This window comes from Zonotrichia leucophrys, chromosome 3 (genome assembly GCF_028769735.1).
Source record: "Zonotrichia leucophrys gambelii isolate GWCS_2022_RI chromosome 3, RI_Zleu_2.0, whole genome shotgun sequence".
Lineage (NCBI taxonomy): Eukaryota > Metazoa > Chordata > Aves > Passeriformes > Passerellidae > Zonotrichia > Zonotrichia leucophrys.
Genome location: NC_088172.1, coordinates 88675310 through 88688709, shown reverse-complemented (window position 1 = coordinate 88688709; position 13400 = coordinate 88675310). Strand labels below are relative to the sequence as shown.

Sequence of the window (13400 nt, the reverse complement as noted above, 5' to 3'; positions counted from 1 at the left end):
AATAATGTGAGTGGAGGATCACCTGCTTACAGTTATCTGGGGTCAGATTAAGTGCACATCAGAGAGTCAGCTGTACTGGAAGTAAGAGATAGAAATGTGCTGGCTCTTTCCACCTGAAAAAAGACCAGAAGGAACAGCTCAAGCACCAAGCAGCTAGCAAACACAAATGTTCACATTTCTTAGACTGAGATGAGTCTGTCTGATAATCTCCTAAATATTAAAATACAGCAAAGCCCATAAAAGCTGCTTCCTGTGCTCTGGCTGCACCCCTTGGCCTGGTTTTCCCAGGCCTGACTCTCTCCCATGGAATCATGGAATAGTTTGTGTTGGAAGGGACCATAAAGATCATCCAGTCCTGCCATGGGCATGGACACCTTCCACAAGACCAAGATGCTCAAAGCCCCATCCAGCCTGGCCTTGAAGGGGTATCCACAAATTCTCTGGGAAACCTGTTGCAATGTCTCACCACCTTCACAGCAAAGAATTTCTTCCCAACATCTAATTCAAACCTAATCTAAATTCTGTCAGTTCACCTTTGTTCTAGCACTACATCCTTTGTTAAAAGTCCTTCTCCTGCCCTCTTGTGGGCACCCTTTAAGAACTGGAAGGCACTCTGAGGTCTCCTTGAAGCCTTTTCTTCTCCAGACTGAACAAGTCCACCTGTCTCAGCCTGTCTTTATAGGAGAGATGCTCCAGCCCTCTAAGAATCTTTGTGAACCTCCTCTGGAGGTGCTCTTCTGAAATAAATAGGGCAGGAGATCTTTCTCCTTTTTAATGCCTTCATTAAAAAATGAGCTCGGCTGGGTAGAACTGACAGGTTGCACTCACACCGCTGCGGCTTCCAGGAGTGGCATAGAGGAGGAGGAAAAGTGCAGCTTTGCCCGCTGGTCTGCTGGCAGAGCTGGGGCTTCTGTCCTCAAGAGAGCATCAGGAGATTCCTGCATTTTCATTTTGACATTCGAGGCCCTCTGTCCAGACAACATCTTTTCAGATTAGGGTGAGGGGTAAAAAGGGTATTAGCGGACACTGGATTCTGTTCCTCACATCTAGACGTCACTTCAATCCGTCAATTTGTGTTGGCTCATTGTTTTTAGGGGGTTTTGCTAGGTTTGGTGAGAGGTTTCTTCATCTGCATGCCCACCCCAATGTAATTTACATGCCAACCCCAATGTCCCCTCCTCTTCACCATCCGGGTGCCATCCTCCAAGGAAGCAGCAGGTTGAGGGGAATTCCTCAACCATCAACAACAGGTAGTTAACGAAAACGACAGGTGATTTCAACAACAGTTAGAACTCCACCCTGGCAGCAACTAGCCCAACCTGTGAACTCTGCAACCTTTAAAAAAAATGGGCAACTTTTCTACTCATAACACCTTCCTTCTTTTATTGGAGCCCTAGAGTTCTGTATCCAGCAGCCGATCTTGGAATGCCAGGGAGGGTTTCCATTATGCTGGGGAATTTACCTTCCAGTGCTTCTTCCCTGATGATTCTACCCTTTTTTTTTTCCGTTCCATATTCACATCATCACCACTCACCACTTCCCTCTAGTCCTAACCTCTGCGCCACACACCCCCAGCCCCGCTCTCTGGCTCTGCTGTTTGCTTACTCTCACTTTCCGTGAGTGAGCAGCTGAGCAGCTCAGCCACATCACTTCTTCCTGCTCCCCCCGGGATGGTGCTTCTCCTGCCAGACATGCACCGCAGCCATTCCCAGCAGGTGGAGGACGCTCTCCCGCTCCAGGCGTCCATTGTGTATGTAGGAATAACGCAGGGAATAGGGAACAAGGTGGGGACCAGGGAGGCTCTCCCCAGCCGAGTTTCCGTGCAAGGCTGTTCTGCCCTGGAGCGCTGGTGGTGGCGTTGGGACGCAGGATTGGGCTGCAGGAGAGAGCGACAGACCTACACAGGTCCGTCACAGCCCAGGGTGCTCCAAGGGTCAGTCTTCACCCTCTCTTCCCACCTTCGACTGCCCCTCTTTCCACTGTCCCTTTAAGCCGTCAAGAAATAAGATTTTCCAGCACTAGGAGAATGTTTTGGCAGCAGGATTTCACTTCGAATTTTTCAGAGCATATGTAACTTAGTACTCACTCATTTTCTTGGCCTGAGGCAGACAAGGATTACTACATTCTTTTTATTTTTTTTTTTTTTATGGGGGAAAAATAGATCTGCAGGGTACAAAGTCCCTAAGAGGCACAAAGGTGTTGGAGGTGGGACTTGATAAGACAAAACTGCATCTGCACCTGGCCTTTGAAGAGTCCAGCTTGTGGGATTTCAGCAGTTCCACCCTGGGCTTCAGTACTTGAGAACTTGAGCACAAAGTGTTTTTCTTTTGCAGACACCTAGCAGTGCCCCAGTCTGGCAGGGCTGACTGGCCATCATCTAACCTGGCTAACACATGACATGGGTGTTGTCAGGTAGGCAGGCTTCTAGCTCTGACCTAGCATAAAGCACAACAGCATTGTAAAATGGAGCAGTGAGCTGCTGCTGTATTTCTTTAATTCCATGACTGGGAGTACTCACACCGGTCATGGGAGAGTTCATTACATCAAATCTCTGCCCAAGGGTGAATAAGATGTGTCTTCCTCTTAACCGGCAATAGGCTAATTTTGGCTGTCTCTAGCTTCGTTGTGAAGCTGTGTCATTATGCAAGAACTTTCGGAAGATGAATAAGGTGGTGAAAGAGAGGAACTAGAGGACAGGGCTAGAAGGATCTCCACAGTGTTCTCTAAGGATGGTTTCTGGGTTGGACACATGCATAATGAGAACACAGAAGCAGCCCACAACAGATCTTCTCCCTTCCCTCCCTTCGTCCCATACAAAGCATCCCCCCAACCCCTCATTAGGCTGAAACATGATTTAGAGAATCTTGAACATTATTCACTCAGTTGAAAGAGCTATAATGGAAGAGGAGAGTGCCTCCTATCCAAAATAACCCAATAGTAGGTATGAGTGCAAGAAAAAGGTTTAGTGTTGCATTGCGAAGAAAACAGAGCTCACTGTAGCTGTTTTACTTGACAGAATAATGTGCTAAATAAAGGCATAGCTGGCTTTCTGTCTGGAAAGAGCTGGGTAGGAAGACAATTTAAAATACAACCTGCATGGGGACTTCTGTTTTGCCAGTCCCTTGGTGTCTGACTGTAGGTCTTTATGGATTCAGAAATCAGGTGCATGTTCTTCTAGATGCACTGCATGGAGTATGTCACTCAGTCGCCAGCTTTCACTCTATATGTCTTTCATCAGCTCAGCCTGTGTGACAGCTGTACTTCCTGGTTGGATTGGGACTATCTGGTGTAAAGATAATCAGTGGATAAACAATTGATCTAGGATGTATATGGAGGTGAGCCCTAGGATGCCCCTGCCATGGCTCCTGCCATGCTGGGAATTGATGGAACAGGTTGCTCACCAATGTCCCATTCTCAGCTGTTTTTGATGGCCTAGAAAGGCTCGGGATGGCCTTGGGGGCAGCCCGCGCTCCAAAGGACGAAAGGAGTCTTCAGGTTTTTTCAGTCTTCAGTGTTTATTAATTTTTTATCTACAATACCTTCTCTCGGCCCGACAGAGGTCCGCACAGCACGTCAGCCATGAGCACACTGCGTGCCCTCGGGGTGGTCAGTTATCTTTATACCCAAAACTACGTATAAGATATTTACCTTTTCCCCCCAATACCTTTCACCCTTATTGACAAGTGCACTTTTAGTAAGAACCAATCTCAAAGTGCCACCACCACCACAGAAGATGGAAGACAAGAAGAAGAAGAAGGACAGGACACGCCCCAATTCCTTCATCTTGTCTCCCTAACACCCCCCTGTACCGAAATTCTAAACTCTGTGTTTCACACCATAACTAATCAATCTCTTCACCATTTATCCCCTGTGATTCTCCCATCCTCATACAGGTGATGTTTCCTGTGCTGGGTCAAAGTCCAACCACCAGACACTTCTGGCCACATTCCAGGACCTCCGAGCCCCCCAAGGGTTGTCTCGGTGTTTCTGCACATCAGGACTGCTGTGCTGAGATCCCACACACCAAGAGCCTCCCACAGGAATGGTTTAAGGAAGGCCACCAGCTCCTTTTCTACCTTCTTTACTTGGTAGGTCTTCATTGCATCACAGATTTGACAGTCCAGAGTTTTGTCAACCATACTAGTGAGTGGAATTTTCATATTTTTCTCCCCCACCACCAAGAGCAAACTCAAATTCATTCAGATCTAAATCTTATTTCAAATAAATTCAAACATCTCCATTCCAGAAAAGTCTGGAGCAGTTTCTAATTTCACCTGAAAGCTGGGCAGATTTTATCTCTCTTTGTATTATATTTATGGTCCTTTTGTCACTGGACATTTGCAGCTTGTTATCTTTTGATTGCTTTTTTAAAGTGCATGTACAAAAAAAAAAAAAAAACTTGAAAAAGCAAACATCTCTTTTATAATTTGTTCCATTTGGCTCCACATATTCAGGAATCTGTTTCCATACTTTTTTAATAGATCTCTAATAAATAATGTGTCCAGATTTGGTCCCAGGAGTGCAGGAGTGGTAACCATGCCATTCCCCCTGTGGCTGATCACCATTACTCGTCTTTGCTGACTTCAGGCTACCAAACCATTACCACTGTTTTATGCCTGAAAACTGTTTCACAGGCATGACAGCACTGATGAGACTTATAAAAAGGTGAGACCTTTAAAAAGGACTGTACAGAGCTCTGTTTGTCTTTGACTGTCATTCCTAAGACTCCTTTCCTATTATCACTTTGATCTTTTCCAGGTGAAAGCTTAAATCCTGGCTGCTTCTAATTATCCTGCAAGCACAAAAAAAGAACATTGTGTCTCTGGGCTAAATCCAGTTTCTGAAAAACACAGTCCAAAGTTACAGCAAAGAGTGAGGGGAAACTAACAGGAAGGAGACTTTTTTTCCCCCGGGTGGCTTCTGGTGTAGACAAGGCAGTTCTCACATGACAGGTTTCAAAGAATAAGGAAAACATGGGCTCAAGATGTGAGATAAGAATCCCTCAGTGGTGACTGTGACTGCCCACAGTTGGTTTGTGCAGCCTGGAATGAGTGTCAGTAGCAAAACATTTGGAAAAACAAAATAAACCCCACCAAACAAAAAGCCCCCAAACCTTCAAACGAATCTTCATTGTCCTCACTAAAGCTGTATTTCCTTAGGAGCTGGAAGACTGGCTGTTGGTCCTCTTTGAGGCCCAGCTGAGGCTCTTTCTGCCTTCATGCTGTCCTGTGACACACAGGGCAGAGCTGGGCTGCCCAGGGCTGGCTCATGGACTAGTGCTCAGTGCTTGGGCCATACTGGGACAAACAAGCCAGCTGGCTGCTAGGCAGGGACATGAGCAGGCAGACCCAGCTCACCAGGGACACACTCAAAACTGTGCTAGAGGCTAAAAACAGCCTAGCTAGGACCAAAAGCAGAGGTCTGGGGCTAGGACTCTCTCTCTCAGCATATTCAATTTACTCTTGTCCTCCACAGAGCAGCCCAAGCATATTTTAGTCTCTGTTTTCAAGTTTATTTTCCTGTCCTTTTGGGCACTGCTCTCCTGGAAAGAGCTGTTACACTATAATTAGTGGAATCACATTTGTCTTTGTGTGTTTGTATCTCATCATATAATCTGATGGGATATCAAAACAAACAGATAAATACAAACCAAGTAGATCATTACACCCAAACCAGTACTGGCTTTTATGGTCCTTCTGCTCTGTCAGGTCATTAAATGCCTTACTGCCTTATGCTTTTCTCCATCAATGATAGGAACTGTCACAGTGCACAATTACCTCGTAAGATGCTTCCTGATTTTAAGAGGAAATCTGCTATATTTGATTTAAGCATCCTGGCAACTTAAGGGAGAAATTGAGGGGATGGGATGGGGCACATTCATCAATCAATCATCTGATGAATGAAATAGTTGAAACAGTTTCTATTTTAGATCTTAATTGGTTAGAAGGGGACCAAGACAAAAAGTGTGTTTACACTGAACAACTTTTTATGAGCACAAAAGCATATATTGTGATGGCCTAAAGCCCAGTCAAAAGCTTGGAGCTTTATTTTTGTTTCAGTTAGTAGATTTTATCTAATCAGATAACATCAGGAATACAAATTTTCCCAATGGCAGCCGGCCTTTATCTGACCAGTCTAAGAACAAAGGCTTCCTGTTTTGCAATATATCTTTCAAGATCTTTTGTATGAACTTAAAGAAATGTTACAAACTCGTTGTCAGTAGGCTTTCTGTTAAATTAAAAGAAAAAGGATGCTCTTTGAAGGTCTTTGTGGGGTTTTCTTCTGAGAAATTCTACCAAGCACCAAATACAAGTAGTCCTTCGCAGTCAGTGAATATCACCAGCCTCTGGGAAAGATAATCATAATTTTTGCCACAAGTGAGGAAAATATGAAAGATACTAGGGCATCAGACGATATTTTGTTCTGCACTTTCTCCAAGAAGTAGGAAACGTCCAAAGCGGGCCCCTCCAGAAAGCCAACCCACGTGGCTCCTCCCCCGGTTTGGGAAGGATTCCTCGGAGGGAAGTGGAAAGAACCTGTTTATTTAACAGGCGAGGCACTCCTCAGCACAAGAAATGAACAGTACCAGATGACAAAACTCATTCACCGCTCTGTAGAGATGACAAATTCAGAAAGTCTCTCATGTGGATGCTCGCTCTGTTTTCAATCCCTCCGGCACTGGCAAAGGCTGCTGCCCAGAGTAGGCCCCTGTAGGCCACAGAGTGCAAGCTCTCGGTGCTCCCCAGGCCCCACTCCGGAGCACGTTCAAATGGTTCCAAGAAAAAGGGAAAGAAAAGCAGTCCAGGGAAAACTCAGACCGCCTCAGCTAGCTGAACTAACTAAAAAGCAAAAGGAGCGTGGTGTTCTGCCCTGTCTATGCCCAGACAACAACAGTGGAGTTCTGTGTTCCAGCAGACTGTGGGAGAGAGTGAAGCTGATAATGAAGTTCCGTGCTTCTTCTTCTTCTCCTTGCCTTCACTGTCAGAGCCAGTCTTGAAGGCACAGAATATAACATTCAGCATAAACAGAACACCTGACTGGGGATACAAGGATCATAATGTCACCCTGGGACAGGAGCATAAAGGAGAGTTACTTTTTAGGTTTTAGGAGGTCCTCACATTTTTTGGGGATGTATGTTCTGGCCAAACAGACCATCAGGTGATACTTGTTAGATTTCAGAGAAAGGATAAATCCCAAATCACAAGTCATTTTTAGAGTTACATTAGTCCTCCATTCTACAGCTGTTAAAAATGTGCTCTGAAACTACTCACTGCAAAGACAGCCAACTGCTGAACTAATTCTTGCTGTTGTCACTTTTTTTCATGTAGGTTCATGATGTTGTGCCATCAGCTTCTCCTCTTCTTTGGGCTGTAACTAGGTGTGTGTGCATCTAGAAGGTGCTACTCAGAGGCCCAAATCTCCATATGCTTTTTCTGCGGCCTCACTGATGTTCCACCTGTGCCAAAGGATACAGTGAAGCTTTTCCTGACTAACAGCTATATCAGAAAAGTGATTTCGTTCCCACTGCTGGAGCACTTGTGGCTGTTGGAAATCGGAACCCAGTTAGTCCATCCTGTTACCATAGGAAAAAGAGCATTCTGGAACCTGCCAAACCTTTGTATCTTAGACTTGGGAGACAATAAGATTCTTCAACTGCATCTTGATGTTTTTATGGGCTTACCAAACCTGACTGTTCTCCATCTGTTTCACAATTCCCTTTGCAATTCCTTCTTGGAAGAATGTTACTTTCAAGATTTGAGATCATTGGAAGAATTGCATCTTTCAACGAATGAAATCACAAAACTTCATCCCTACCCCCTATTTTATAATTTAACAGCCTTGAAAAGTGTGAACCTGAAATTCAAGAAGATATCCAACTTTTTTCAAACCAATCTTACCAGCTTCCAAGGAAAACACTCTTTATTTTTTAACATCAGTTTTAATAATTTGTACAAGACAGCAGATGTGGCCTGGGCCAAGTGCCCCAATCCTTTCAAAAATACCACATTTAGCTCACTAGACCTTAGTGACAATGGCTGAAGCACAGAGAGTCCAGTATCTCTGTACAACCATTGAAGGGACTCAAATAAGTTCTTTAATATTTAGCAGTCCTATAATTGGTTCAGGATTTTCCTTTGATAATTTAAAAAATCCAGATGATTCTACTTTTGCAGGACTAGGAAGAAGTAAACTAAGGTTCTTTGATATTTCACAGGGTTGCATTTTCTCTCTCAATTCTTTAATCTTTCAAAGTCTTGGCAATCTAGAATCACTGAACCTTTTCAAAAACAAGATAAATCAAATCCAAAGGTAAGAATTTTTTTGCTTGGGCAACCTAAAAATTCTCAATCTCTCAAATAACCTTTGGGGTGAGTTGTACAATTATACTTTTGCGGGTCTATGTAGTGCAACATATATTGATTTACAGCAAAATCATATTGGGATGATTGGTGACAAATCATTCAGGCATTTAGTAAATCTGAAAATAATTTATCTCTGAGACAATGCCATTAAAAGACTCCCTTCCTTTCCACATCTGACTTCTGCCTTTTTAGGTGACAATAAGCTAATGTCTATAGGTAACAGAGCAATAATTGCAACACACCTCGAATTAGAAAGAAATTGGTTGGCAAAACTAGGTGACCTGTATGTTCTTTTCCAAATTTCAGATCTGCAGTATGTCTTCTTACAACAGAACTGGTTCTCTTACTGTGTGAAGAGTGCTAATGTTATAGAAAGCAATCAGTTAGTATATATGGATCTTGGTGAAAATATGTTATAGCTGGTGTGGGAGAGAGATTTATGTTTGGATGTGTTTGGGGCATTGCCCAAACTTCAAGTTCTACATCTGAATAACAACTACATCAGTGCTCTTCCATAGGAGAGTTTTAGAGGTCTACCATCTCTTAAAAGACTTTACCTGGCTTCCAACCTGCTGTCTCATCTTTCTCCTGGGCTTTTACCACAAAGCCTAACAAACCTAAACTTATCCGGAAACCAGCTGTTTTCCCCTGAGCCTGAAGTTTTTATGACTTTGAGTGTTCTGGATATAACACATAATAATTATGTCTGTGACTGTGCTTTAAAGAGCCTGCTAGTGCGGCTGAGTGAAACAAATGTAACCCTGGCTGGCTCCCAGTCTTACAGGTACAGTGTGCACCCCCTGCCTTTGAAGGGATAACCCTGCCATATATGACGTACGATGGCTGTGATGAACTCCAGCAGACACTCAGATTCTCACTCGTCATCTTCTTCTTGGTCATTCTTCTCGTATTTCTGGTGGCAGTCACAATTTTTATTTGCCCCCAGGGGATTTGTTTCCTCTGGTATAAAACCACTACAAAAAGACTGATAGACAACCAACTATGAGCAGTAGATAAAAATGAATACAAATATGATGCATATCTGTGCTACAGCAAAAATGACTTTGAATGGGTCCAGAATTCTTTCCTAAAGCACCTGGACTCACAGTATTTTGATAACAACAGATTTACCTTGTGTTTTGAATAAAGAGATTTCATGCCTGGCAAAGAACATATCAAAATATTAATGATGCCATTTGGAACAGCAAGAAAACAATTTGCATTGTGACCAGGCAGTTTCTCAAAGATGGGTGGTGTGTGAAAGCCTTTAATTTCTCCCAGAGCAGGTACTCCTGTGATCTGAAGGATGTCCTCATTATGGTAGTGGTTGGGTCACTTTCTCAGTATCAACTGAAGAAACACAAACCAATTTGAAACTTCCTACAAAGGAATCAGTATTTGCGGTGATTATCAAGATTATCAAGATGTGGACTGTTTCTTGGATAACCTTTCTTGACGAATTCTGAAAGAAATAAAAGTGCAAAGGAAAACTGGTACTATAGAGCTGTAGTCTGTAGCAACTGTGTCACATTGACTGTGTGAGTTCCTGGCAAATATCCCATTTCTAACTGTGCCATGGCAGGAATAAACAGAAGTTGGCTTCATCTTTCCTTGAAAAGACGTGTAGAATGGTAATTGTTTCAATATAAATCTTTCAGACCACAGAGACAAAGCAACCGGCAGATTTATGAAAATGCAAATGGGCTCATGGATTTTCAGAAGAATTGAATGAACCACAGATGTTTCACATTTTGGATGCATCTTCAGGCACTTTGGCCCTGATTTTTGGAGTACTGCTTAATGGTCTGTTTCAGCTAGAGAAGGATGCCTGTGGTATTTTTCTCAAAGAGGGTCCATGATACTGTCCAGGAGGGACCAAAAGTGCTCTCAGGCACTGCCAAGCCTGATCATTGTGGTTCCTGGACCACTTAATTCTGTGCTTGCTGCACTGGTAACTTTTCTTGCTCTGTTTCACTTTGGTTTGCACCTTTATGCTTTATATTGATATAACACGGATTTAATTTGTTTATTTTCTTCTCAACTAACCTCAGCTCAGCTGGAACATAAAAGTTTGGACTCCATTCATGCCTTTCCCCTCCACCAACTTCTCTGGTTGGTGACAGTCATTGGCCTACAACATTTGCTACTTGCTCAGCATTGGTGCTTTTTCACTTGACCTGTCTCCTGCCCTGCAGAGAGGAACTGGTATTCCCTTTGGATCTGAGGTAAACCTGAGCTTGGAAAGGAAACAAGAATCTACTTCAGCAGCTGTGCAGGCTGTACCCTGGTGACAGGGCTTTTGCATTCTGGTAGTGTGAAATACACCTGTACTTTGTAATTGTACTGTGTAATTTGGGTTGTCCTCAGCACGTCCTGTATACTGATCAGTTCTAAGGAGTTTTCTTGCTTCTATTAAAATGTTTTTCTAGAGACATTAATGCCTGGCTCTCTCTTACTTCTCTAATTATTTTACCACTGTCTGCTCAGATATGTGTCTTCCAGGGGTTGTTTAGGGTGATTTTAATAAAAGTCTAAATCAGTGTTCACTGTCACAAAACTTGCACCTATTATTTTGATCTTGACATGCTCCTTGCATGTACTGTTTGCCTCTGTTTGTGCATTTATTCAACAAAAGCTTACCAAAATAATTTCAGTGTGGTCTCAGTGAGACTTCTTGCAGTAATGAGGAAGCAGGAATGGGACAGTTTTATAAGCTGTCTGCCTCGACCTTAGCTGCAAAAAATAACATCATCTTAACTGTTTTGATAGAGATGAAAGAGTGCAATCCACTTTGTGTGAAGGCAAGCGTTGGAATATAGATGTGCCTGTGGCTGATCTAATTTACTCTCAGCACAGTATACATGATTGCTATTGATAAAATTACTACAGCAAAATATATCTTCCTTCTCAATAAATGAAGTCATTCAGGAAGGCAAAAAGGGCTAATCCTTGGGATATTTTCCAGGCGGCATGGATACGGGGCTGCAGATGTAAGAAGGGATTGATTATGCTGCGGGAGCTCTGGGTGTCGCTGTTGGCTCAGGCAACAGCCCAGCTTTCCTGAGCGCCTCCTGTCTTCCGCCCCGGCAGCTGCTGGCAGGAGGGGAAAATCTTTCTGCAAGGAGAGGGCTGGGAAAGCACCAGCGGCCCTGGCTTCCCAGAGCCCACCCTGAACCGTCAGAAAAGCCACCATGGGCATTTCAGCTCTCTGCACATCTTACATTTCTCTAAGGATGTCTTCTTCTCCTTTTGTCCCGTCAGCCAGTGCAGATACTTAAAGGCATCCTTTAAATGCAGAAGCTATACCAGGGAGTATTTCACATAAAACCCACGGGCAGATAGCCAAAGCAGGAATGAATCTGTACAATGAAGATCATCTGCAGGTCCAGGTGCTTAGTCTATGTGCACGGTGTTAGAGTTGGGGATTTAAAAGCACCCTTAAGAAGTTGTTTTTGAATGAGTATCACCAAATATTTTTGGTCAAATGTTAATTTAGAGCCCTCTTCACTTAGGACCTTACTGTATATATTTACAAAATACTCCTGTCACTTCAGAGACTTAAAACTTTCTCCTACTAATCTCCTGTCACTTCAGAGACTTAAAACTTTCTCCTACTAATCTTTGTATGCAGGAATGACAAGTAGATACAGGAGATGGCTTAAACCTAGGCTTTTCCATTTAATCTGAAACGCTTCTGTCTATTTCATGCTGTTATAGATGGATAATGAGCTGATTGGCTCTCACAATTAAGGGATAACTATTGTGTGAATATTAAGAAAAGCTTTAGTGATGTATAGTTATGTTATTGTAGTTTAGAGGTCCTCTGTTCTCCCCATAGTTCCCTTTCCCCCCATCAGACAGCTGGGGTTGTCTAGGACAGGTAAAAGAAGATGTGCACATGTGTCCCTCACCTGGGGCAGCTGGGAATGGAAAAGTTTCTTGCTAAGGGGATGTGGCATGATAACACCTGACCTCCAACCAAGTTACAAGAAAGCAGTCTCTACCAATAAACGGCAAAGAAGAGCTGACTGACAGACTTTGGGAGGTGCCAGGGCTGGCTGATGCAACCGCCCAGGGGTATAAAAGACTGAGCATCCGTCTTGAAGATGAACTGGTTATGGGGTATCCAAGAGGACAGCTCCCAGCACTGCAAAATTTTCCTGATATAGTCCTTTTGTTGTATTTTTGTCAAGGTTTAATAAACTTTTTTAAATTTTCAAGGCAGTTGTTTCTCACAATGTTTATAGCACTGGTGGGAGATGGTTACATCAGGTTTGCATTTACTTCAGGGTTTGGAAAGGTCTGACTATATACATGGTGGTTTTAATAAAACCTTTGGATGAAATTTCATTGTCTGCCTTTGTCCTTAAAAACCAATTTCAAAGCTTAAAGAGATCACACCTGTGCTGGAAGCGGATGGGAGAACTTCTTTCACAGAGGCAGCTTAGAAATGTAGAATTAGTCCAGCCTTCATCTAGAAAATTCTATTGCAAGTGGTCTACAAAAGGCAGTAAAAGGATTTTTGGAGAACATGCTGCTGAACCATTCCTGACAGTGTAGTGGTTTGCAGGCAAATGAATAACTGCAGGGTCAAATTTTAAAGAGATCCAAAATAACCATATTTTTTACTCTTTGTGAAACAGTTCCAAACCTGAGACTCTGAGAACCCATACAGTTGGTACAGCCTGTCCTATATAATGAAAAATTGCCTTCGAATGCATCATAGGACCCTGATCGCCACCTCTGTAGAGTCAGCTATCTTAAATTAAAAAGCCTGGGCAATTGTTGAGAAAGAGTTTGTGCTGACTTTATACTCCTCTCCTCAGCAGGAACCACAAAAGCATCCTGTACAAAAATGGAGAATTACTATGCTTGATGAATTCAGGCCATAAATCGAGCCTCAGCCTCATAACTATTGATCGGATTTCCTTCAGGCTCACTGGGAACATTACTGCTCTATCAGAATTTTATGGCTCCTTAGTTAAGGATACTCTCATAATTTTTACTCACCTTCCTCAGTAAAAAACCATTAACTTG

At 43.1% G+C, this 13400-nt stretch overlaps 1 protein-coding gene across 1 annotated transcript; it reads left to right on the top strand.

The window, feature by feature from the left end:
• Nucleotides 1-7332: 7332 nt before the first annotated feature.
• Nucleotides 7333-9897, top strand: TLR5 (toll like receptor 5). The gene is given in 5 exon segments (XM_064707039.1): nt 7333-8048; nt 8050-9155; nt 9158-9538; nt 9541-9767; nt 9769-9897. Coding segments are annotated over 5 exon segments (2559 nt in total).
• The last annotated feature ends 3503 nt before the right edge of the window (nt 9898-13400 follow it).